This window comes from Zingiber officinale, chromosome 2A (genome assembly GCF_018446385.1).
Source record: "Zingiber officinale cultivar Zhangliang chromosome 2A, Zo_v1.1, whole genome shotgun sequence".
In the NCBI taxonomy this organism is placed as follows: Eukaryota; Viridiplantae; Streptophyta; class Magnoliopsida; order Zingiberales; family Zingiberaceae; genus Zingiber; species Zingiber officinale.
The window spans coordinates 26,592,573-26,615,559 of NC_055988.1; the positions used below are offsets into that span (position 1 = coordinate 26,592,573).

At 35.8% G+C, this 22,987-nt stretch overlaps 1 protein-coding gene and 1 long non-coding RNA gene across 2 annotated transcripts; both read right to left on the reverse strand.

Moving 5' to 3' along the window:
• Positions 1–12,182: 12,182 nt before the first annotated feature.
• On the reverse strand, positions 12,183–17,528 carry LOC122040969. Its single transcript, XR_006128756.1, has 2 exons — positions 17,012–17,528; positions 12,183–15,767 (listed from the first exon to the last, which is right to left on the reverse strand). It is a non-coding gene; the product is annotated as an uncharacterized LOC122040969 (long non-coding RNA).
• A 2,669-nt stretch (positions 17,529–20,197) lies between these two features.
• LOC122043603 (pentatricopeptide repeat-containing protein At3g49710-like) lies at positions 20,198–22,472 on the reverse strand. The gene is made up of 4 exons (XM_042604214.1): positions 22,351–22,472; positions 21,911–22,053; positions 20,959–21,524; positions 20,198–20,218 (listed from the first exon to the last, which is right to left on the reverse strand). Exons 1-4 carry the CDS (start codon positions 22,470–22,472, stop codon positions 20,198–20,200), a joined length of 852 nt encoding a protein of 283 aa, XP_042460148.1.
• Between the last annotated feature and the right edge of the window lie 515 nt (positions 22,473–22,987).

The following is a 22,987-nucleotide window of genomic DNA, read 5'->3' on the forward strand; positions in this document are numbered from 1 at the left end:
CCTCTACAGTTGCGCTACAATTCCCTTTGCTTCTTGCTTCGCCGGAGACTGACTTGAGCGTCGAAGGGTCATCACCGGGGACCCCTTCCTTGGCTCGACATTGATACTATTTGTGTTGCAGGCAGGAGCGAAGTCCCTGAAAGGTCAACAAAAATGTCACGTCTCCAACATCCACCCTCCTCAATTTTCGAACAAGATCAATAGATCTATTGCATAACTCAAATAACATCACTAACTCCATATTTATCACCCTACCAACTCCATTAACGCATATACTATTACCACTAACACATCATACATTCACTACTTACCACCTCATCACCCACTAACTCCATTAATACATACACTATTATCACTAACACATTATCCATCCACTGCTTACCACTTCATCACCCAATAATTTCATCTCTATCAAAAATAAAAGTTTAATTTTTAACAGATGCATGCAACCACTTTTGAGGTCCTTCTCATTCCTCAACTTCATTATTGCTCGAGACAACCCTTAGGTAAAAGGTGATTTGTTTCCCCAGCGTTTCGTTAATAGATCAATACGAAAAATATAAATCATGAATAATTATTAATCATTAGTACATGATAAAATATAAAAGGAGAAATACTCAAATACGCTTAGTTTTGATTCCAAAATTTTATATAATAATATTCTATGTTTCAATCACTGTATAATCGTGAGAGGACGCTCATAAGGATAGACTCGCACAAGAGAAAGTTCGACAAATAAATTCAATTACGTCGTAACAATGACAAGAGGAAACAAAAGTGAAACGACCTTTGTACCATGTGATGAATATGGAATATTACAAGAAACCCTTTACACCTTACATATTTACACAAAACACCCTAACAATTGCCCACAAACTTTAACAGTGATTAGAGCTTTAAATACCACTTCTATCAAAAAATTAATTATAAATAAATATAATCAATTCATGTGTTGGGAGGTCGGGACCAATTCAATCAAGTGTACCACTCACACATACATGATGAATGTTTGCATTAAAAACTTATAAATTAATCCCTTTATCTCAAGTGTTTAGGACAAGTATAGTTAGCTAATCAATCTTACACTACAACAGCACACATTAAAAATACATTGTTAATAATATTATTAATGACATACATGTTGATACGCGCTTTTAATAATATAAACTTGAAGAAAAAAAAAATATTACATCTAAATATTAACGACACATATTAAAAGTATGTCGTTAATACTATAAATATGTAATAACAACAACGATGTAGAAATGCTATGAATATTTTTATTTATTATCAATAACATATTGCGATTAGTTTGAAAAAAATAAAGAAAAAGTAATAATAAAATAAAATTATGTTAAAAAAATTAAATAAAAAAACACATGATTAAAACAAAACCTAATAGTTGGATAAAAAAATCAAGAAAAATTAAAGCTAAGTAAAACAAAAATGCAAGAAGTAAATAAAAAATACTATTAAAATTAAAGAACGCACATATTGTAGGTTAAAAAAATAAGTTGAAGTCGCACAAAGTCATCGTCACAATAACTTTGTCTCTCCGCAATAGCTCTCTGCCTCTCTTCACTACCATCGCCGGACTCCTCTCTACCTCTCTGCACTCACCGCTACTAGTCGTAGGACTCCTCTCTGCCTCTCCGCACTCATCGTCGTCTGTCATAAGACTTCCATCTCTCCGTATCGTAGGACCACAGCAAGAGTAAGCAAGCACTCTACTAACCTCTCCATACTCTGCATCAAGCCAAAAGCTCAAAGCCAAAGATAATCATAATCTCTAAGTCCCTAAACTTATTTAGGTGATACTGCTCGATAATTTCACTTTTTGTGAACTTTGTTCGATTTTGATTGTTGTATACTTACAAAGAATGAGCACTTAAATACTCATTTTAGAAATGGATCAAAGATGAGAATATTTTAGAAACAATTTTGGAGTAGTGTCTCCAATTGGTATTATTATTTTTCTCTTAAACTCTTCTCGTAGCATAGATTAATTCTAATTTAACAGAATTGGAATGACATATATTTTTTAACGAAATAGAGTTGGCAACGCCACATTTGCGTATCGCTCATAGTCACGCACAAAGCACCGCTCAGCATATATATATATATATTATTAGAGGTTATATATTAGAGTTCTACTTTTAAAGTGATTAGAATCAATAATAGTTACTTATTAGTTTTGATTAAAACTATTATGTGGTTATTTTTCTCTTCAAATTTTAAATATAAATTGATATACACTTTAGGATATCCATTTATACTTTCAAAGACATCAAAAATTATCACGTAATAATTTTGGTAAAATATTATACGATCATCTTCAAGTTTTTTATTTATTTATTTTTGAACATGAATAAATAGAATATGAGATCGTTGAAGTGCCCCATGTTTGAAAGTGAATAAACAACCTTAAAATAGTAATATAATAATTTTATTCAAAATTATTATATGATTATTTTCTTCATAGATATTGGATATAAATAAATAAATACAATTAAAAGGACATTAGAGTCCGTTCATGTATTTAAAATGACCAAGCCACTTAAAAATAATCCTATATTAAAAATGTCTACATGATCATTTTTTTCTCTTAAATTTTAAATCTAAATAGATATATCTACTATGGAAGGTCATTGAGTTTGTTTATGATTTTAATGTTGGTTAAGATTAATCAGGTTAATCAAGTTTGAGTTGACTTGAGTTGGAAGTTTGATATTTGATCAATATATTAGTTGCTCAAATGAGATGTCGAATAATTTAAGGTTGATCGAATATTTAACAGTCGATAAATATGTTAAGTTGGTTAAGAAAAAAGTCAAGTAGGTCAAGGTTAACTTTATATTTAATAATATATGAAAAGTCTAAGTGTGTTATGGTTAACCGGACACTTGATAATCGGAAGTCCAACATGGAGTTTGTAGGAGATGGAAAGTCCAAGTGAATCATGATTGACCAAATAATTGGTGATCAGAAATCCAACAAGTACTTGATAGAAGGAAAGTTAAAGTAGGTCACGTTTGACCAGATGATAAGCAATGATAAAATCCCGCCAGGTCAAGGTTGACCAGATACTGGTCAACGAAGAAACTCCAGCATGTCAAGTTTGACCAGATGCTAGGCAATAGGAAGTCTCGGTGGGTCAACATTGACTGGATGCCAATTGAAAAAAGTTCTAGTAATTTAAGCTCAACTAAATACCGAATAAAGGAGAGAATTCAACTTTGGTAAAGCTAAAATATGAGTATTAGTCAATTAATAAGGAGTATTAATCGACTAATGGACATAAAACGGTAAAAATAGGATTGCTATAGTAAACCATAAATTATGGTACAATAGTGGTACAGTATTGCTACAATGCTTTGTTACAATATGTGTGAACAGTAATATGCTCCAACATTAATCGACTAATGTGTTCAATCAATTGACTGATAGCTTCAGAAATGAAATAGAAGTAAGTTAATTCGACTGTTTGACTCGATTGATGACATCAATAAACTAATAATTGATATCAGTTGACTAATGTCATAATTGATATCAGTCTACTGATGTTCAAATAATCAATAAAATTAGACAAATTTTAGAAAGTTCAAAGGTCGTTCAATGAACAAGAAGAAGAAGGATGAAATGAACAAGAAGAAGAACTTAACACAAGAACATTAAGAATAAATTCAATCCATCCAATTGAACAAGTTTTAGGAGATCCATATTTAAGAGTTCAAACTCAATCAGAAACATAAGTCAAATAGCCCTAATATCCAAAATCAAATCCAAATCCAAATCTAGAGATGAAGCATTACCTGATCTAAATTGGATGATGGCAATGTAAATGAAGTTTGTAAGTATCACAGGTTAGTTTTCATATAATCAATCGAATTAAGGTATTCCATGTATATTTGATGTCTTGTATCTAAGTGTGCAGGGACTTCGGAATACAAGAAGTCGAGCAGAAGAAGTAGCGAGCAAGAAGAATGACACAAGGAAGCGAGTTGACAGGCTCGATGCAATCGAGGGATGAGGAGCTACGGAAGAGTACACTAGTGGAGCGAGAAGGACACGTACGACACATCCAAAGGATGAGAAGTCGAGGAGGAAGTCTGTTCGAAGAGAAGGCCAGAGTTGGATTTGGGTGAGCTCAACTTTAGATGACCAAAGCATCACCTAAGCGAGTGTGAGGAAAAGAATGGTCAATTTTGAAATTGACCATTCAGATGAATAGTGCTCGAGGCGCATCGGATGGACTAGAGGTGCCTTGGATGTTCTACTAAGTTTTACCATAAAAAGGATTGGAGGCGCCTCCGATAGACTGAAGGTGCCTCCGATGAGTAGTAGTCGATGCACCTCTAGATGATCGGAGGTGACTCCAGATGATCGAAGGCGCCTCCAGATGATCGGAGGTGCCTCAAATAAATAGTAGCTATTAGACTACCATTGTGATGAGGATAATGTTATATCCACTTGTATACACCCTATATGGCTTTGGAGGCTTCTAGAGCTAGGAGTTCAACAACACACTCTGTACTTATTTTCTACATTCTTTTCTTGAACTCTTAACTGCTGTAAAGGGCCTCTCTACCTTCGACTTAGTTGAAGAAAGAGTTTTTGCTAGTGGACTTCAACTGTCTTAGATTGACAACCACATAGATTTTAACCAAGTAAAATTTTTGTTTCTCTTACTTAGTCCCTTATTATTTTATGCATTTATTTTATTTCATTTAATAGTGTGTCCTTGCTAAGATAGAAGCAAGATAATTTCTAACTTGATTTCCAGATCATCAATTCACCACTCTAGCCGATCCACCCATTCCAACAAGTGGTATCATAGCCCAAACACTTTATATGGGCTAACCGTCAACTAAAGCAACAAGAAGATGATTGGATCGAGCATTCTTCCAAGAAGTTTGAGGGAGAATTCAAGCTATGGAAGTGTCGTATATAGGTATTCTTTCAAACTAATTTCGATATTTTCCTTACAATCGAATATGGTTTTAAAGTACCTAGGGATGAGAACGGAGAAGAAAAAGAAGAACTCCAATGGAACAAGAAGCAGCAGACTGACTCTGCAGCCAACAACAAAGCAGAGTTTCATCTTATGAGTGTACTATCAGCTCAAGAAATCAACTGAATTAGCGCCTACAACTCAGCCAAAGAACTTTGGGAGAAGTTCTTGGAGTTGTACGAAGGGACCTCGGAGGCTAAACTAGTAAGATGGAATCTACTCCAAAATCAAATGACGAACCTCCGGATGGAAAAGGGAGAAAAAGTGGATCAACTGTATGCAAAGATCAAAGAACTAATTGTGGACTGACCAACCTCGGAGAATTAGTGTCAAATCAGGATTCTCTCTAACATGCACTCAATATCTTTCCAAGAACCCAAGAGTGGATATCAATAGTAGATTCTTATTACTTCTCAAAGGACTTGGAGGTAAGTACTTTAGAAGAGTTGTTTTCGACTTTAGAATTTACACAAATCTCGATGTGTAGGGTTTAAAGATACAAAAAATCAAATAACAACATAGCACTACAAGCCAAAAAGAATGAACTAGAATTGGAGTCATCTCCTGATAAAGACATAGAAACTGTTGGTGCGGGAAGCATCCGACGATCGAACCTAAGTTTTGATAATGGCAAAGGATTCAAAGTTAAGGTGTGTGGTAATCTAACAGTCAGAATGAGATTGCAGGAAAGTCCTAAGTGTACTTAGGCAAAAGCCCTAACTGTGGTTAGGCAAGGTGAAAACCCTAGGGGGTAGTAACCCTAGGTCATAGGAGGTGGTAACCCTATGCTGAAAGTCTTGATGGGTCGAGTGCTTCAGGCAAAAGTCCTAGGGGGTAACCCTAGGTGGAAAGTCCTGGTGTCGCGAACCAGGTGAAAGACTGGACCAGCCGGGAAGCGGAAGTCCAGTAGAAAGTCCGGAAGCATCGAGCGCCAGCAAAAGTCCATTCGATCTGGAGGATCACACTGGCAATAGGTAAATCTCCTGAGTAGAGTAGGTGAGGACGTGTTCCCCGTAGAGGGAACAGTAGACATTGGGTCGACCTAGGGTTCCTGGTTGGAAATCCGAAGTCAGACCCGGACAGTCCGGAGACTATCAAACTTTCATATTCATACTATTATTATGTACTAACTTTGTGTTGTAGGTATTTTGGGACTAACATGTTTGCAGGTACCAAAAATACAAAGTACATCTCGGATGAACAGTGTCCGAGGCGCCTCCATGGGGCTTGGAGGCACCTCGGGTGCAAAGCTGGAGCTGGCTGCGAAGCAAGCTTGAAGACGCCTTGGAGGAAGCTCAAGGCGCCTTGGACTGGTGGATGAAGGCGCCTTGGAGAGCACAGAAGGCGCCTTGAAGAGATAAGTCACGACCAGTTCAAGCTTGATCCACGCGGGCGACTCGGCTAGTTTACGGCGCCTTGGATGGGCTTTAGGGCGCCTTGAGCACTGTTTAAAAGGGGGTTTCGAGCAGCACCTTGATAAACGAATTCCAAGCGATCCCTTTGCAACTACCTGCTAACAAGATGACCCAGAAGTGCTGCGACTTGACACCGACGACCCGGAGCTCCGAATCTTCATATTACTATACTGTTGTCGGTATAACTATTTTTTTCAATTGTACTTAATTGTAATATTTGTACTCTATTCGAGCTCATAGTTGTTGCCCACGGAAAGCGATCAAGGATCGCGGCCCTTCGAGTAGGAGTCGTCACAGGCTCCGAGCGAAGTAAATTCTTTCGTGTCTGTGTGCTTGTTCTAATTTTCCGCTGCTTATTACTCTGTTAGTTTTTCGTACGATTTACGAATTCGAAAAGTAAAAGGCACGAGCACTATTCACCCCCCCCCCCCTCTAGCGCTTCTCGATCCAACAGAAACTTTTATAGTAAGAAAGTTTTTGAAAACTAACAACTTCGATAAGAAAAAGGCAACAAAGCTACTTCGAAGAAAAAGGAAGATTCGATGCTACAACTGCCAAGAAAAAGGACATATAAAAGACAAATGCCCAAGATTAAAAAGCAAAGGAAAAGAAAAGAAATAAGGGTCAAGAAAGTCAAAACAAAAGAATTTACAAGTGACGTGGAGCAAATCATTGTCATCTAAGACTGAGATGGAACAATACGTCGGACTAGCACTAATGGCTAGCCACCGAGAAGAAGATAATGAAGCCACCTCGAAAGAAAGCAATGATAAAGGGGGAGCACCTACCTATGCGTCTGACACGGTAAGTAAGATACAACTCTTATCTTCTGACCAATTGTATGAAACGATTAAAATGTTAAGCAAAACTTTATGTAAAACTAGGATCAAATATACAAATGCAAAGAAAAATTATACATGCCTATAAGAAGATTTTGATAAAATAAAGGTTGAAAATGTAAAATTAAATGAACAAATAGAAACATTGAAATTAGGAAATGATTCTATTTGTTTAAATTCATACGCTCCAAAAAGAAATTTTAGATATTATGGAGAACTTAATTAGTATATTAAAAACCATAGGAGCTAAATTATAAAAATATCAAAAAATTATATTCCTCAAAAATATTTAATAAATTCAGTAGGTAAGAATTTATTTTGGGTACCTAAATATATTTTGACTCATTAGATTTTTTTTAATAATTTAAATTGCTAGAAATAAATTTTATATGCATACTTGAATTTATTTTTATTGAATTATTAACTGCATTGAAAAAATAATAATTTTAATAAATTTTCAAAACTTAAAAATAATTTCCAGATTGTTTTTACTAAAAATAAAGTTTATTTCTTAAAAATTATTTTCGTTTCAGAGTAATTTCAATAAAAAGACACAATCTTGAATAATTTGTTTACAACCCCTAAAATTTTTAATGATTTTCTATCTTTTTCTATCTTATTTTCTTTTATTTTTGATGTAATTAAAAGAGAATTTATAGGGGTTAAGTTAAGAGGAGTTTGCAATTTCCTTCTTTTTTTTTTACTTAGTTACAAAATTTGATATTGGTACTTAATTACAATATTTAATGTTGAATGTTATGATTGTTTTTTTATAAATTATTATTTATTTATCCTAACCTTAACTTGAGTTAATTCACATCAAAAAGAGGGAGATTGTAAGTACCCTAAGTTAGTTTTGATGTGATCAGTCATGTTAAGGTAGATCCTATCTATTTGATACCTTATGCCTGAGTATTCAAGGACTTAGAAACACAAGAAGTTGAGCAGAAGATATAGTAAGTGAGAAGGATGACACGAGAAGCAATTCGATGGACTTGGTATATCCGAAGGACGAGGAGCTGCGAAAGAATACACCGGTGGAGCGAGAAGAATGCGCACGACGCATTTGAGGGACGAGAAACCAAGGAGGAAGTATGCTCGAGGAGAAGGCCAGAGTTGAGTTCGGATGAGCTTAACTTTGGACGATTGAAGCATCGTCCAAGCGAGAGCGAGGAAAAGAATGCTCAATGATGAAATTGACCATTCAGATGAACAGTACTGGAAGCACCTCTAATGGACTAGAGGTGCCTCAGACGTTCAATTGAGTTCTATTCATGCAATCTACCTTCAGGGTTTTGATGCTTAACAAATATGTTTAATGGAGTTTGGTTAAGTTTAACCTAGTTAAGTGAGAACTCTAGTCAGGTCAAGATTGACCAGATGACTGGAAAGTGGAGAGTAGTATACCGAGTGATTGCAAGTGGTGAGTAGTCTACCAAGTGTATGCAAGTGGTGAGTAATCTACCAAGTGACCAGCAAGTTCAAGCAGATCAAAATAGCATGATGCTTGGCAAGAGGAAAACTCTAGGGGGAGGTAACCCTATGTACCCAGGAGTAGGTAACCCTAGGTCTTGGAGAAGTGAACTCTAATTAAAGGTTATACTAAGTGAAGCTACGTGGTGAAAGCCCTAATGAGTGAAGCCAAGCAATGAACCCTTAGAGAAAGGTAATCCTAGATAGTGAGAAGTCTTGGAGGAGTGAACTCTAAACATATGTGACCAAATGGTTTCCGATCGACCGTACATGATCGACCGAACTAGCAGATTTTAGTAAACCTAAGTATAGTTTTACCAACACTATTTTGTATTACTATTATTTGCTGTTGTACTAATTTAGCATTGCAGGAAAAGTTTTAATGGATCAGGCGATCATAAACTGATCAAAGAAAGTCTAAACAGGTCTGCAAAACCAAATATTTGGGAGGTAAGTTGAGGTAAACTCCTGGAGAGAGTGCGGTGAGGTAGTGTCTAGGTAAGGATAAACCTTAGGTGCTGATCCAACCAGAGAAACTGACGGAGGTTTTTAAGTTGAGATCAGGACAGTCCGTACTATTTGATTCATGCATATTTGTCTAACTCTGTTTTGTAGGATTATTATTATATTTGTGCTAACTCCATTTTATAGATAAAACTGAATTTCGGGTTGATCAAGGTTCGATCGACCGAACCATAAGATCGGTTGACCAATCAAATAGAAATGAAAAAATTTACAAACTTGGCAAACATGCAGATCGTTCGACCGATCAAGCAGAAATGGCAAAACTCGCGAACTTGGTAAACATGCGGACCAGTTGACAGATAATGGGGATTAGTCAACTGAACCCAAGATGGAAGTTACAGATAATCATATCGAATTTTCACTAGAATGGTAATTCAAGGGTTCGATCGACCGATAGTCTTGATCAGTTGATCGAATAGTAAAAATCACAGGATCAGCCGATTCGGATCAACACAAAGGAAGACACGGGGTTTAGTCGACCAATAGAAGAATTAGTCAAACGAACGATTTTTCAATCCACAGAATGCTGCCAATAAAAGAAGCCCTTGAGCACTGAACTAAATAACTCTCTGATCTAATCTATTCTGCTCTTGTTACGACTGTCCGTGCAAGCTTCAACAACTCTGCTCTGAGAAGTTCTCCAACAAGTGTGCTACATCTCTACTTAATTGTTGTTGGTAACTTTAATTTTATCATGCACTTATTCTTTAAAGATAGTAGGACTGTTACTATATCATACTTGCATGATCTTATTACTTCTTTGGAAGAATTAATATTAGTATTGTCCAATGAAAAAAGTTAAGGATCGTGGACCTTGGAGTAGGAGTCAATTGAGCTTCAAACTAAGTAAAAATAACCTAGTCTTTAGTTTTACTTTCTTTTTATTTTCACTACAATTCTTAATCTGATTTAATTTTATGTTAATGATAAAGAAAAAAAATTTAACGAATGAGATTCACCCCCCCCCCCCCTTCTCTTGTCTATCAACACCCACTCTTGTCTATCATGATCCAACAAGTTCTGCCACAACAAGGACTGGAGGCACCTTCGATAGACTAAAGGCGCCTCGAATGAACATTAGCCGAAGCACCTCCAATAATCAGTAGTCGTTAGGCTACCATTGTGACGAGGATAACGTTTTATCCACTTGGAGGCACACTAGATGGCTTTGGAGGCACCTCCAATGCTATGTTGCAATGGTAACTTTTCCCATAACAATATAAATAGTACCCTGGAGCTAGGAGTTCAACAACACACTTTGTACTCATTTTCTACATTCTTTTCTTAAACTCTTAATGACTATAAGGGGCTTCTCCGCCTTCAACTTAGTCGAAGGAGTTTTTGCTAGTGAGATTCAACTGCCTTGATTGACAATCACCCAAGTTATAACTAAATAAAACTTCTCTCTTTCTTAGTCTCTTATTATTTTATGAATTTCTTTTATTTCATTTAATAATGTATCCTTACTAAGATAGAGGCAAGAGAATTTCTAACTTGATTTTCAGATCGTCTATTTACCCCGTCCCCTCTAATTGGTTCACTCATTCCAACAAAATTAGTCTAATTTGAAAGAAACAAAGTACTACCATTCATCACATCTAGAATTCCTTTGGCCTCAACTTGCCTATGCTAGTCTGATTAACAGCATTTAAAAAAAAACAAATAGTTTAAGCTCACAAAAGGCTTCCTTCTCATTAATTTCCATTCATTCAAGCACCAACTCTATGATGCTTTTAATCTCTTATTATTTGGAGAATCTTTCAGATTTAATATCTAAATTGTCATTTCATGCAAACTGCTTATGTTTCATCTAACCTGTGCCACTCAATCCATTTCATCTTAACTGTTACCATTTCACCCCAACTGGTTCATACTGGTACATTAGTGAATTAGCCTAATGAAGAGCAAATAGCCCAAGCTATGTAGCAAGCCATATACACTTTTATGCTATTGCAGCTAGTTTCGGCTTTTCAACTCGTACATGAGTTGCTCAGATATCCACAGCATGCTAATTCTTGGTTTGGATTTTATTTCGTTGTATTTCCATTCTATTCATTTGGTATTTTGTTTATATGATTTTATTATTTCAGTGGGAAGCAACTTGAGAATGGATCACCTCAGTCCGCATCATCCACGTGTATTCTTAATCTCCCAAATACATCAATATCAAACCTCAATGCCTTTGAACTTTTATTTAATTTACTTTTTTTTTTTTATCTCTATCTATTGCTTCATAGATAAATATCATAGTTTGTCATCTCAGAACGGTGCTATGATTAAAATATTAAGTATTATCATATGAAGTTTTTGGGATCAAAGAATTTTTGGGATCAACATTTGCTGTGTCTGAATATATATTCTTTTATATCTTGAATATTTGTCATAATAGTTAGTAGTCTTACCTCCTCCATATTGATGTAGGAATGAATTAACAGGAATACTAGGGACAAACAAATCACCCTTTACCATATAGATAAATACCATAGTTAATTGAGTATCATCGTCCAAAACGTCATTGATTTCAAATCAAATCACTCAATACAATATCTTGCACTCTTTTCTTCAAGTGGGCTTGCAAGAGAAAATTTAACCAATGTTTGATCTACAAGCCTTAACCTAAGAGTCTTTTTTTTATATATATATGTCATTCAATGTATGGAATGATGTGGCAAATGTAATCATAACAGATCTTGTTACCTTACCACCCTAATAAAATCTCTTAATACAAATTGAGGACCAATGTATAACGATAAATAAACACAGAAATTCACTTGGCCTTCAAAATGATATCATAAAAGAAAAGAAGATAACTAAATATCTGTAAGCAATGTGTAGTATAATACACTGGCCAACATTTTTTTTTTCTTTTTCAAAGTCTTTCAAACAGCTACAAAATAAGATGCACCTTCTGACACAATCTGAACAATGATTTTTTCACCAATCTTTCAATCAATTCATGAAGTAATTGAAAAATCTACTTTACATCTTTGATTGCATCTGATGCATCTATAGATCACAAAAAAAGAAAAAAAAATTACACTTGAACTATTTGCAATAAAAAGAAATGCAAAAGAACAACCTCTATTACGGATTCATCTGTCATACTTATAGCATATCATGCCTTTCTGTATTCTTCTTTTAAAGAACAAGATCTTTCTATTTCTCTAAAAAGTAACTTGTGCTTCGTACAAAGGAAGCTCCAAACCATGACTGTATTCTCCCACTAATTTCTACATTTCCATAAACAACATGTTCTTTATCAAATTGAATGGTAAAGCATAACCATAGATACCCCTGCATATATTTGAGATAAAGACTTTTCTTGTTCGTTCAATCATTCCCTCACAACATCATAATATATATATACATCATGGAGAATCTTCAAAAACTAACTTCTGATATCTGAAATTTGACAAGCTGCAACTTTATTTCTTGTTCCGACATGATAATTTTTCATTTTGATAACACAGACCAATATTAAATTCCATAGACTTGGACTCCAAGCTCATTACATTAGAACTTTCTTGCAATGTTCCCATATGACATCAATTACCTTTGATTTGTTTGTTAGTGTCATATCTTCAAAATAACACAAGATCAGCAATAAACAATTAATAATTAACAAATAAAAATTGGAAACATTAAACAGAACGTAAGTTCCTAAATTGCGCTCTAAGTTGGTTTGCCATCTAGAGTTTTTAAATTGCTTTAATTATGGAACAGATACAAAAAATTGATTGCTTTACTTTAATTAAAACATGACTTGGAAGTGTTGAAGAGAAAGCATAATTACCGCATAGCCACTCAAGAGTGCAAACAAACAATTACTATTGATGTTGGAACTTATTTGTTCTCGGATTAATTCTATTGTTAGTAGAATCTAGAAGCGTGGTTTGTTAGTTTAATTAGAACCTAATACCTATCAAAATTTCTTCTTGCAATACTAGTTTCTTCATGAAGTATATTGAGAGAAAAGCAAATTAAAAATTTTAATATCTAAGTTCTTGCTTGGAACTTGATTACATCTATAAAATTGAATTACTTTTTAATCTTTTTCATAATATTTCAAGCATTGGTATTGCACAAATGGATATACCATGATTAATGATATATTATAGAATCATGTTTTGTCACTTCAAGGTTAAAAATCTCGAGTTGTGCCAAAGTTTCGATATTTGACTAGAACCATAATGATTCGGTATTATACTGATGTTTCAATGCATGGTGTCAGTGCCGAGTAGGTTTTAGATCTTGTACCATATTAGGTAAAATAGTCGACATATATCATTTTAAAAAATTATCGAAGCTCAATATCATTATATTTCTTTCTGTTCTCCACTCTGAATCATTAAATCGACCACTATTGATAAAATTAAACATGGGTCAACTTTCTTACATAAAGTGTCTATCCATATATTTCTCCCACTGGTCACCACTACCTCTACTAGTATAGAAACCAATACCATACAAACTCTTCCAACACCAAACGAACACATCATCTCAGTTCATTAATCATCACCATATTATTCCCCTATTTCTCATTCTCCTCCCCTGTTATTGCAAACGCCGATCTCAATCAAAACAAGAAAAGCAAACGCAGGCAGCAAAAGGAACATGACAACAACAGCAACCACAAAGCTGTTGCAAACCATACACAAGTCAACTAACTATCGCTTTACAAACCATTACACTATAGTTGCTCTATTTAAGGTTCAAGTATAAGTACCCTATGATAATTTTGGTGTAATCAACCAAGTCAAGTTAAGTCATGTTGTATTTGATTCTTGTGTCTAAGTGTGCAGGAACTTAGGAGCACGAGAATTTGCGCGAAAAACGCAGCTAGCGAGAAGGATGGCACGGGAAAGAGTCAACTGGCTCGGAGGTGCTGTGGAAGAGTACGCTGGCGGACGAGAAGGAAGTGTGCGACGTTTCCAAGGGATGAGAAACCGGAGAGGAAGATTGCTTGAGGATGAAGATCAACTAAGGAGTTGATCTGCTGTAGGGAAGGCGCCTTCAATGGCTTAAAAAGCGTCTTCCATGAACAGTGCTGAAGGCGCCTTCCCTAACCGTTAGCCGAAGATAAAACCTTATCTTCGGCGGATAAAGTTTTTCACTCGAAGGCGCCTTGAGTCCTCTTGAAGGCACCTTCTACCCACAGATAGGATTTTCCAAGAGCTATAAAAAGACTCCTGGAGGTAGGAATTAATCAACAACTTCTGTAATTAATTCTTAGTTTATTTTTAAGCGTTCAAAGAGTGTAAGAGGCTTCTCCACTTTCAATGAAGGAGATTTTTTAATACTTTCATCTGCCTTGGATTAACAACCACCTAGGTTGTAACCAAGTAATTCTTCTATCTCTTTTATTTTATTATTTTTTAAATTAATTTATTATAATTATGTTACTAATCTAAGTTGAAAGAACGAGAAAGGGATTATTTTCATTTCAAGCTATTCACCCCCCTCTAGCCGGCCTCACCAGGACCTATATCAGGAACCTCTAACAATGAGTTATAGAACAGGAGGTAGAGAAGTATTATCCCTCTAACGCATCTTGAAATCATCAACAAGTGATGCTCGTCTGATCCCGTAGATGATATGCAGCTAATTTAGCAAACTCTATATCCGTGCAAGTCTTGTACTCAAATGTACCCGGCAGGTTATCTAACCAGGTTTAAGCAACCCAAGGATCGGAATTTCTATGAAACAAAGTAAATCGATCCTTTACTAACTAAGCCAACAAAAATATACGGGCTCTATCCTTTAACCAACTACTAGTAATAGGAGTTGGTACGGTTGGTGGTATTTCCATGAGACTGTAAGATGTGACCTCCAATAATGGTTGACTGTGTAGGTCCTTGCTTTCTGACTTGGTATCAGTTAGTACTTAGAAGAATCTGCATTCTCTATATTAGGGTCGGGTCCCGCAGGGTTAACAGGTCGCTTCCATAAAATAAACAAAGTAGTGAATCCAAAAGATATCACAATACTAGAGATATACCTTACTTCCTATAGCTCGGAGATGTTCTATCCCTGCTGAGTCTCAAAACTCAAAAGTCACATCGAGAAAGCAAATCAAGAAATCTAAAACATAAAAATAGGCTTCACAACCTATGACTCTGATACCAATAAAATTGTCACACCCGGAGGTATATTTGTCTAATAGAATGGATGATACCCTCTAGTGACAATATACGATACAACATGATATAGCCCACAAAGCTAGAAATACAGCAGAAGATAAAGATAACTAACTATGCAATAGAAGGATTTACACAATCCCACATAACATAGAAAACATAAATGGACTGCGTGTCTACACGGCTTAACACAACGAATATCACAACCAAATACAGATAAACCACAAGACTAAAATCCATGAACCAGAACCAAACCAAATGTAAATACAAAACAGCAAAACATAACATAGAAAACATAATCTCGAATGTGATGTGGGATTAACATTCAGGACCTCTGAGCGACATGACACACCCTCTACTTGCTAACCTAGAAATAAAGGGAAAGCAAGGGGTAGTGACTAAAAAATAACTCAGTGGGTATAAGACAGATAGTGTATAATACTACTATAAAGAGATTAAAGAATACAATTTCAGTTAAAATACTTACTTCAAAGGTAGAAGCACCAAAATAATAATTTGGTAACCAACAACATAATCAATAACATAACACCCACTAACCTGCTCAATTAGATCTAACCAATAAATCGGGAGTACCTATAATACATCCCCACCAACATGAATAAATACATGACCAATATATAACAAGTACTTACTCCAGGAGAATGCTCTACCATGGATGGTCCTATGGCAGTTAGGGTAAGCAAATAGTCACTATCTATGGGTGAACTCGCTACCAGTAATGATCTCATGGGTAGACTAGGTATACACGTAGCTATCTAGTTACATACTACACGCAAACTCGCTATCGCAAATGGCTCATGGGCAAGTCATATGTATCATGATCACTAATGACTCTCTCAAACACGAATGGGAGACAATGATCGACAAGATATATCAATGTAAGTCTAACCTCACTAGCATTTAGGAATGAGCCTAAATAACAATCAAAGCCTAGTAGGGTATTTGATATCCTACAATACGGTATGGTTACACAAGCATGAATAAATATCAAGCTGATAACGTAATTCAATATTCTACGGCTATGCTACGGTATAGTGTTGCTAGCATAATAACATGACCATAAATGGTCATAAATAGCATGGATAACAATGAGACTGCATGGATATCAAATAAGATCAATATACAAGTTCAAGCTCAAGAAGCAAAAGCGAATAGAGTCAAGGTAAATATAACTATCAACAAGAATAACAAGTCATGCACTAAGGTTAATGAACTATGAAAGCAAGGGAAGAAAGTACCCACCTTAAATATAGATAGTTGCTGAAACTATCCTCGCATCAGAGTGCTCGTCTCATATCAGTAACATGTATCATAGAATACAAATCATAGCTAAGTTCTATCATGGATGAAATAGCTAAGCCAAATCCTTCACTGATTAGGAAAACCCTAATTGATTCAAATCATCAATTCAATTAATTAACCCCAATTCAACTCACTGCTCTCCTTTTTCCCTTCTTCATATCTACTTAATTATAACCTTGATTAACAAAGATTTTTCCAAGATGATTCATGTAATCATAACCAATCAGAATTTTACCAACTGAGCTTAGATTTATCAAATTGATAATCTGTTTTGGAAAGGTTTGTTACCTAAATCTGGTGGCACTTGGCTATTCCGGCAATGGCTCATGGTAGCATCCAGTCATGGGTGAAGGAAGTGGCAACCACTGGAGAGAGTCAGCTGTAGGTTCCGGCCTTTGGGCTATCGGCGAACCAACCGGCCAACCGTGGCCGCGAGGAAAAAGGACAACAGTGCTATGCGGAGTCCGACGATGGCTGAGTGTGAGGGAGTGTAGTAGGTTAGTACTCCGGCTAAATATGATCCTCCGCAGCCAACCCTATTCCTCCATCTGGAACAGAAACTGTAGGAGAAGTGGGCGCAGCCAACTCTAAGGGCAAGAGGGGAGGCATCCTTTGCTGGGGGAAACTCGCGGCGATGTCGATCGATCGACCGGGCTTGACATAGCTGTAGGGGCGACGATGTACAGGAAGATCGACAACCTCGCTTGTGGATGGAGAAGAGCCGGTTGTGACGGGCGATCAGGAGAGTTCAACGCGAGATTCGAGGAAGAGGGGAAATCCGGGAATGAAGAGAGGAGAGTTTAGGTTTTATAGATAATAACTTAGGTTAAATAATTCCAACATTATGTTAATCAAAATGGTCAACTCCTTTTTGAATGATATTCTAAATAAATTTTTTCCTAGTCGAATAAATTCATCCCCTTAAAATGTGTTATATAAATTTCGTTTAAATACTAAAAAAATTTCATAAAATATTCTAAGTTTATTTCTTAAATAATACTTATTATTTAATTATCGTATCTCACAATAGTGATATCATTGGTAAAAAAAAATGGCAATATTGGTAATGTTAATTAACATCTAGTTACAACTCAGGTAACTATCTTGAAATTGTATGTTTTCTAAATTATATATTTGTAATAAAAATATTCATGGTAGAATTAATAATTTTTTATTGTCATAGAGTTAAAATTAAATAATGTGAGTCATAGAGATATTAGTGATTATACTAAATGTAAGTTGTTCATTGGTATGTAAATGAAGTTGTAGAAGGTCGAATTACATCCACATATCCAAAAGGAAAAATGTATCACATTCTTCTTGGTGGATATTGTTGGAAAGTATGGATTGATAGAGTTTTTGTGGATAAGATGGACCTAATTCGACCAAATGATGAAATATTTTTTCTTGAGGATGCAATAGAAAGCACAATCACTTGGTTATCAAAGTTTATAGTTTTGTGTGACTGATATAGATTCTACTAATTTTAAAATCATATACTTTTTGTATGAAAAAAATCATGTTAGTAGTTTGGATTGTTTTTTCTTATTATGAGACTTATTGTTTTGTTTAAGTACGATGTTGATGATTATATATGGTATTGTAATTGTTTGAGTTTTGATTTTACAATTGTGTATCTAATATTATAATTATGTGTAGTAATGTATGTAGTATTATGATTGTGTAGATATTTGTATGTGTTATTATAAATGTGTGATATCTATATATGATATTATAATTGTGTGGTGCTGATAATTATATGTGGTTGACATTACACTCTAATTGCATCGTGTACCGTGAGCTAGGGATATTGTTAACCGCAATGCCCACCGTGAGTTGTAGATATTGTTAACTATAGCACACACTCTGAGCTATGAATAATGTTAATCACAACACACATAATGAGCTATAGATGCAGTTAACTGTAGCGTGCACTGCAAGCTACAGATGTTGTTAACCGTAGTGCGCACAGTGAGTTGTAGATGTTGTTAACAGTAGTATGAACCACGAGCTACTGATGTTGTTAACCACAGCGTGCAACCACACACTGTAAATTGAGTTAACCATAGCTTGTTGGCATGTACTGGTGATGTCTTATGATTTTCAATAACTTGCAGTTTTATAGCATGCAAATACAAGTTGTAAATAGAATAATTGTACCTTGCAAAAAGTCAAATTTGTTATAGTATCAATTCCATTAAGTAGTTGGTAACTTCTTTATTTACATGCATTCAAATTAAAGAGGTGGTATTGTGTTACTACTCTCTTCATCTTTTGTATGAGTTTTCCTCTTTCTCTAAAAGTTTTTGGAGATGAAAACTTTAGTGGATTGCTCATTCATAAAGCGATCAAAGATGGCGGATCTTGGAGTAGTAGTCGTTAGACTGTGAACCAAGTAAACAATGATTGTGTCTTTGTGTGTTTTTGTCTTTATTAATTTCACTACAACTATGATTTGACTTATGAAGAGAAAAGAAAAGTTTTAAAATATGAGATTCACCTCCTCCCTCTCTCGTTTCACATTCCTCTTGGTGGATCTTGTTGGAAAGTATGATTTGATAGAGTTTTTGTGGAGAAGATGGACCTAATTTGACCAAATGATAAAATGCTTTTTCTCGAGGATGCAATAGAAAACTGACACCGAGCATAATATATATATATATATATATATATATTATTCTAGGGAATGAAGTTACAAAGGGATTAATAAGAAAATAAGAGATAAGTAACACAAAAAAAAAAAGAATAGCCTAAATCAGGCTTAAACTTATTATGAAAGCAAAAGTGCAAAGAAAAAGAGATGTAACCGTAACATGTCTTAAGTGAAACCAATTGATTCAATATCAAAATAATTTGTCCTAAACATCATCTAAGTATAGATTTATATAGCTCTCAAAACCCTAAAAAAAATCTAAACATAAAAAATAATCAACTAGACTTATTCCTTAAAATTTAGGATAAATTAACTAACATGATTTAGTTCTCTAAGATTTAGGACAAAAATTAAATATAATTAAGAAAAAATAAACTAAACTTAATTAACAGATAACTAATTAAAAAAATTCAAAAGATGTAAATCTGAATACTTTAGATCCCCTCCTACATCATAGCCTTATCGAAGAACATAAATTGATCTAATTGGATTCTCCTGCATCAAACGTCCCAAGTTGAAAAAACTCATCCTCGAGTGTAAAATAGTATCAGGTGGTAGCCCAAGAGGAAGATCCTCTAGCACTAAATCGACAATATTTATTTGTTGACGATAGATGTGTGTTAGAGTTGCTTTATTTGATTTTTGTCTTCCAAATCGGTGCTTGATAAGGAGTAAGATGGTCACAACCCATGTTTGTAAAATCGTGATCTTGGATTGTAGGATTGTATGATCTTGTGATCCTGGATCGTAGGATTGTACAATCCTACAATCCAAAAGCATAAATCGATACAGGATCATGCAGAATCGATTTTGTAGTAGGATCATTGCAGGATTGGTATGATCTGAACAGAATCGGTAGGATCATAACAGGATTAGAGTAGAATTGGAGCAGGATCAGTGGAAGTTTTGAGAGGTCATAACTTTTGACTCAGATTGAACCACGGGGCTTATAATATATCAAATCAAAGCTCGTTTAGAAATCTCTAATAAATTTTAAAGTTTTTTATTATCTTTTTTTTGTCTTGTTAGGGTTTTAAATTATTTATACATATGTTTAATTATTTTTGAGTTAATATTTAATCAATAATACTTTGTCATTTCTTTTTCCTAAAATGATGAATTTTTGAATGTCTATTGTCTAGTATTATGTGACATCAATCAGCCTTTAGAAGATTATTTCCAGCATTCATATTTAAATCAAAGGATTTAGTAGCTTCTGTTATGTACGTTAGGTGCTTTGTTGGCCTTTAAATTGGATCATCTTATAAATCAAGGAAATATTTTTGAGGTTGAATGTGTTATTATTATTGTGTGTGAGAATGGTAGTTAAATTACTAGTTAATTTAAATTTGTACATGTAGTAATGTAATATGAGGTGTTGAGTGTAAATGATTACATATATATGCAAAATTAGTTATCTATTTATATGTAAATAAATCTTTTAGGTATTTTTTATAATTATTAATCATGTATGATAAGATTTAAAGGATTTTTGGTAGGTTTGTATGATTCTACAATTCGATCCCGACTGATCCGATCCTGATCCTAAATTGATTTTGTGTAGGATCACGATTCTACAAACTATGGTCTCAGCTCTCTTCTTAAACTTCACGTTGTAAGCCAAGAGATAAATCATGCATGAATAATGTTCTTCTTTGAGTTCAATATCATACTTTTGCCTCATAGAATCAAAATACTTCCATCCTTCATCAACCTTCCCAGTGTGAGAACGTGTAGACAACACCAAGATGAATATGATGCTTGTGGGCTCATTTTCTATATCAAGAATCACTTTAAATAGCTCCAATTCTTCCAAACCAAATCCATGGTGAGCATAAGGGGTGATCATAGTATTGAATGAGACCATGTTGCATTGGTGCATCATCTCAAAAAGCATATTCGCATCCTTGAGATTTCCACACTTCACGTACATGGAAACTAGTGCATTATCAACAGGGATTTGATTTCTTGGAGACTCAATCTTAATGGTTTTTCCATGCATTTGCTTCCCTTGGGATGGGGATGGAAAATTCAAGCATGCAATGCTGGTGTATAGAAAGATGCAATTGTCTGATTTAACCCTAGCTCGCTGTGTATCACAGAAACATTCAAGGCCTTCCTCTGAGAACTCATCATTGAGCAAGTATCCTGAATAATCATGTTCCACATGACCAAATCAGGATCATCAACCTCCTTGAAGACCTTTATCGCATTGACTATCCAGCCAACCTTTGAGTACAGGTCAATCAAGCCATTGTCAACATGAGATTTTCTTGCAAAATCATTCTTGGTCATATACACATGGAACTATGCATCGCCGGCTGAATCCTTCATGACCATGAATATTATGAGCATGTTGGTGAGCATGAACATGTCAATCTTGAAGCCTTTTCTCACCATTACCTAAAACAAGTTAAGGACTTTTAGTCCCTATCGGTGTTGTCCAAACACAATGATCATGCAATTCCAAGAAACAACATCCCTTTTGTAGAATATCTCATCAAAAACTGGCTCGGCTTTGACCAAAAAGTCACCTTTATTATAGCTACTGATGAGGGCATTGTTAATGGAGACGTAGGAGTCCAGACCTAAGGCGATGGTGAGGGAGTGGAACTGCTCGATGACATTGATGACATATGAGATGATAGAGGAGAGGGTGAAGCCATTGGCATTGGAGCTGAGGTGTAAAATACCGGAAATAGGTGAATATGAATAAGGTAATTTTCCGGAATTTTTGGAAATTTTTTGGGAATTTTTCGGAGCTCGTACGGACGAGTTGGTGGGGATAAAAACGGGATCCGGAAAAGCCTGTTTAGGCGACCCGTTTAAGCGAGGAAATGTTTATATTTACATTTCCTTTTCTTTTATTTCTTTTTATTTTCTTTTTATTCCCGTTTTCTTCCTCGCCGAGACCCCCCGCATGCCCGAGCGGTTCCCTTTCTTCTCCTTCTCGTTTCTTCTTCTTCTCTGTCGCCACTTCGTCGCAGAGCTGAGCGATCCTCCGGCAGCCACATCTTCTTCCTTCTTCTTCCCTCGTCGCCGACTCCTAGCCTTAACTGGTGTCGACAATTTCTTCTCCACTGCCCGCACCGGCATCCTCTCCGATCTCCTCACGGCGCCACCTTTCCTCTGTGCCCTAGCCAGCCCCGGCCGACCAGCGACTTCTCCTCCCTTTCTCTGATCCGACGAGCCACCGTCGACCGAAGTCTTCTTCCTCTTCCTCCCTGTCCAAGCGGCGGCGACGCATGGAGCACCGCCCTTTTCCTTGTGCCCTAGCGCCGGCTCGCCGCCAAGCCTAGCATCTCCACCAACGTCGAGCAGTGCCGGCGACTCACCCCGTGCCCTAGCCGAGCCCTTGCTGTGGAGTTCACAGCCGCCAGCCACCGAGCACCTTCGATTACTGCCATCGTGCCCTAGCTAGCCACCGGCGTCGGACGGAGCAGCGTCGCCTCTCGCTGTGCCGCCTCTCCGCTGTTCTTGATCATTCCTTCTTTGTGGTGAAGTTAGGTCACAGTTGGGGTAAGTTGGATTCTTGGTAAGGAATTTTGTGTTATGTAATTGGGTATCTTGATTTGGTGATGTTCACATCTTATTAATCTGACAGTGGGGAA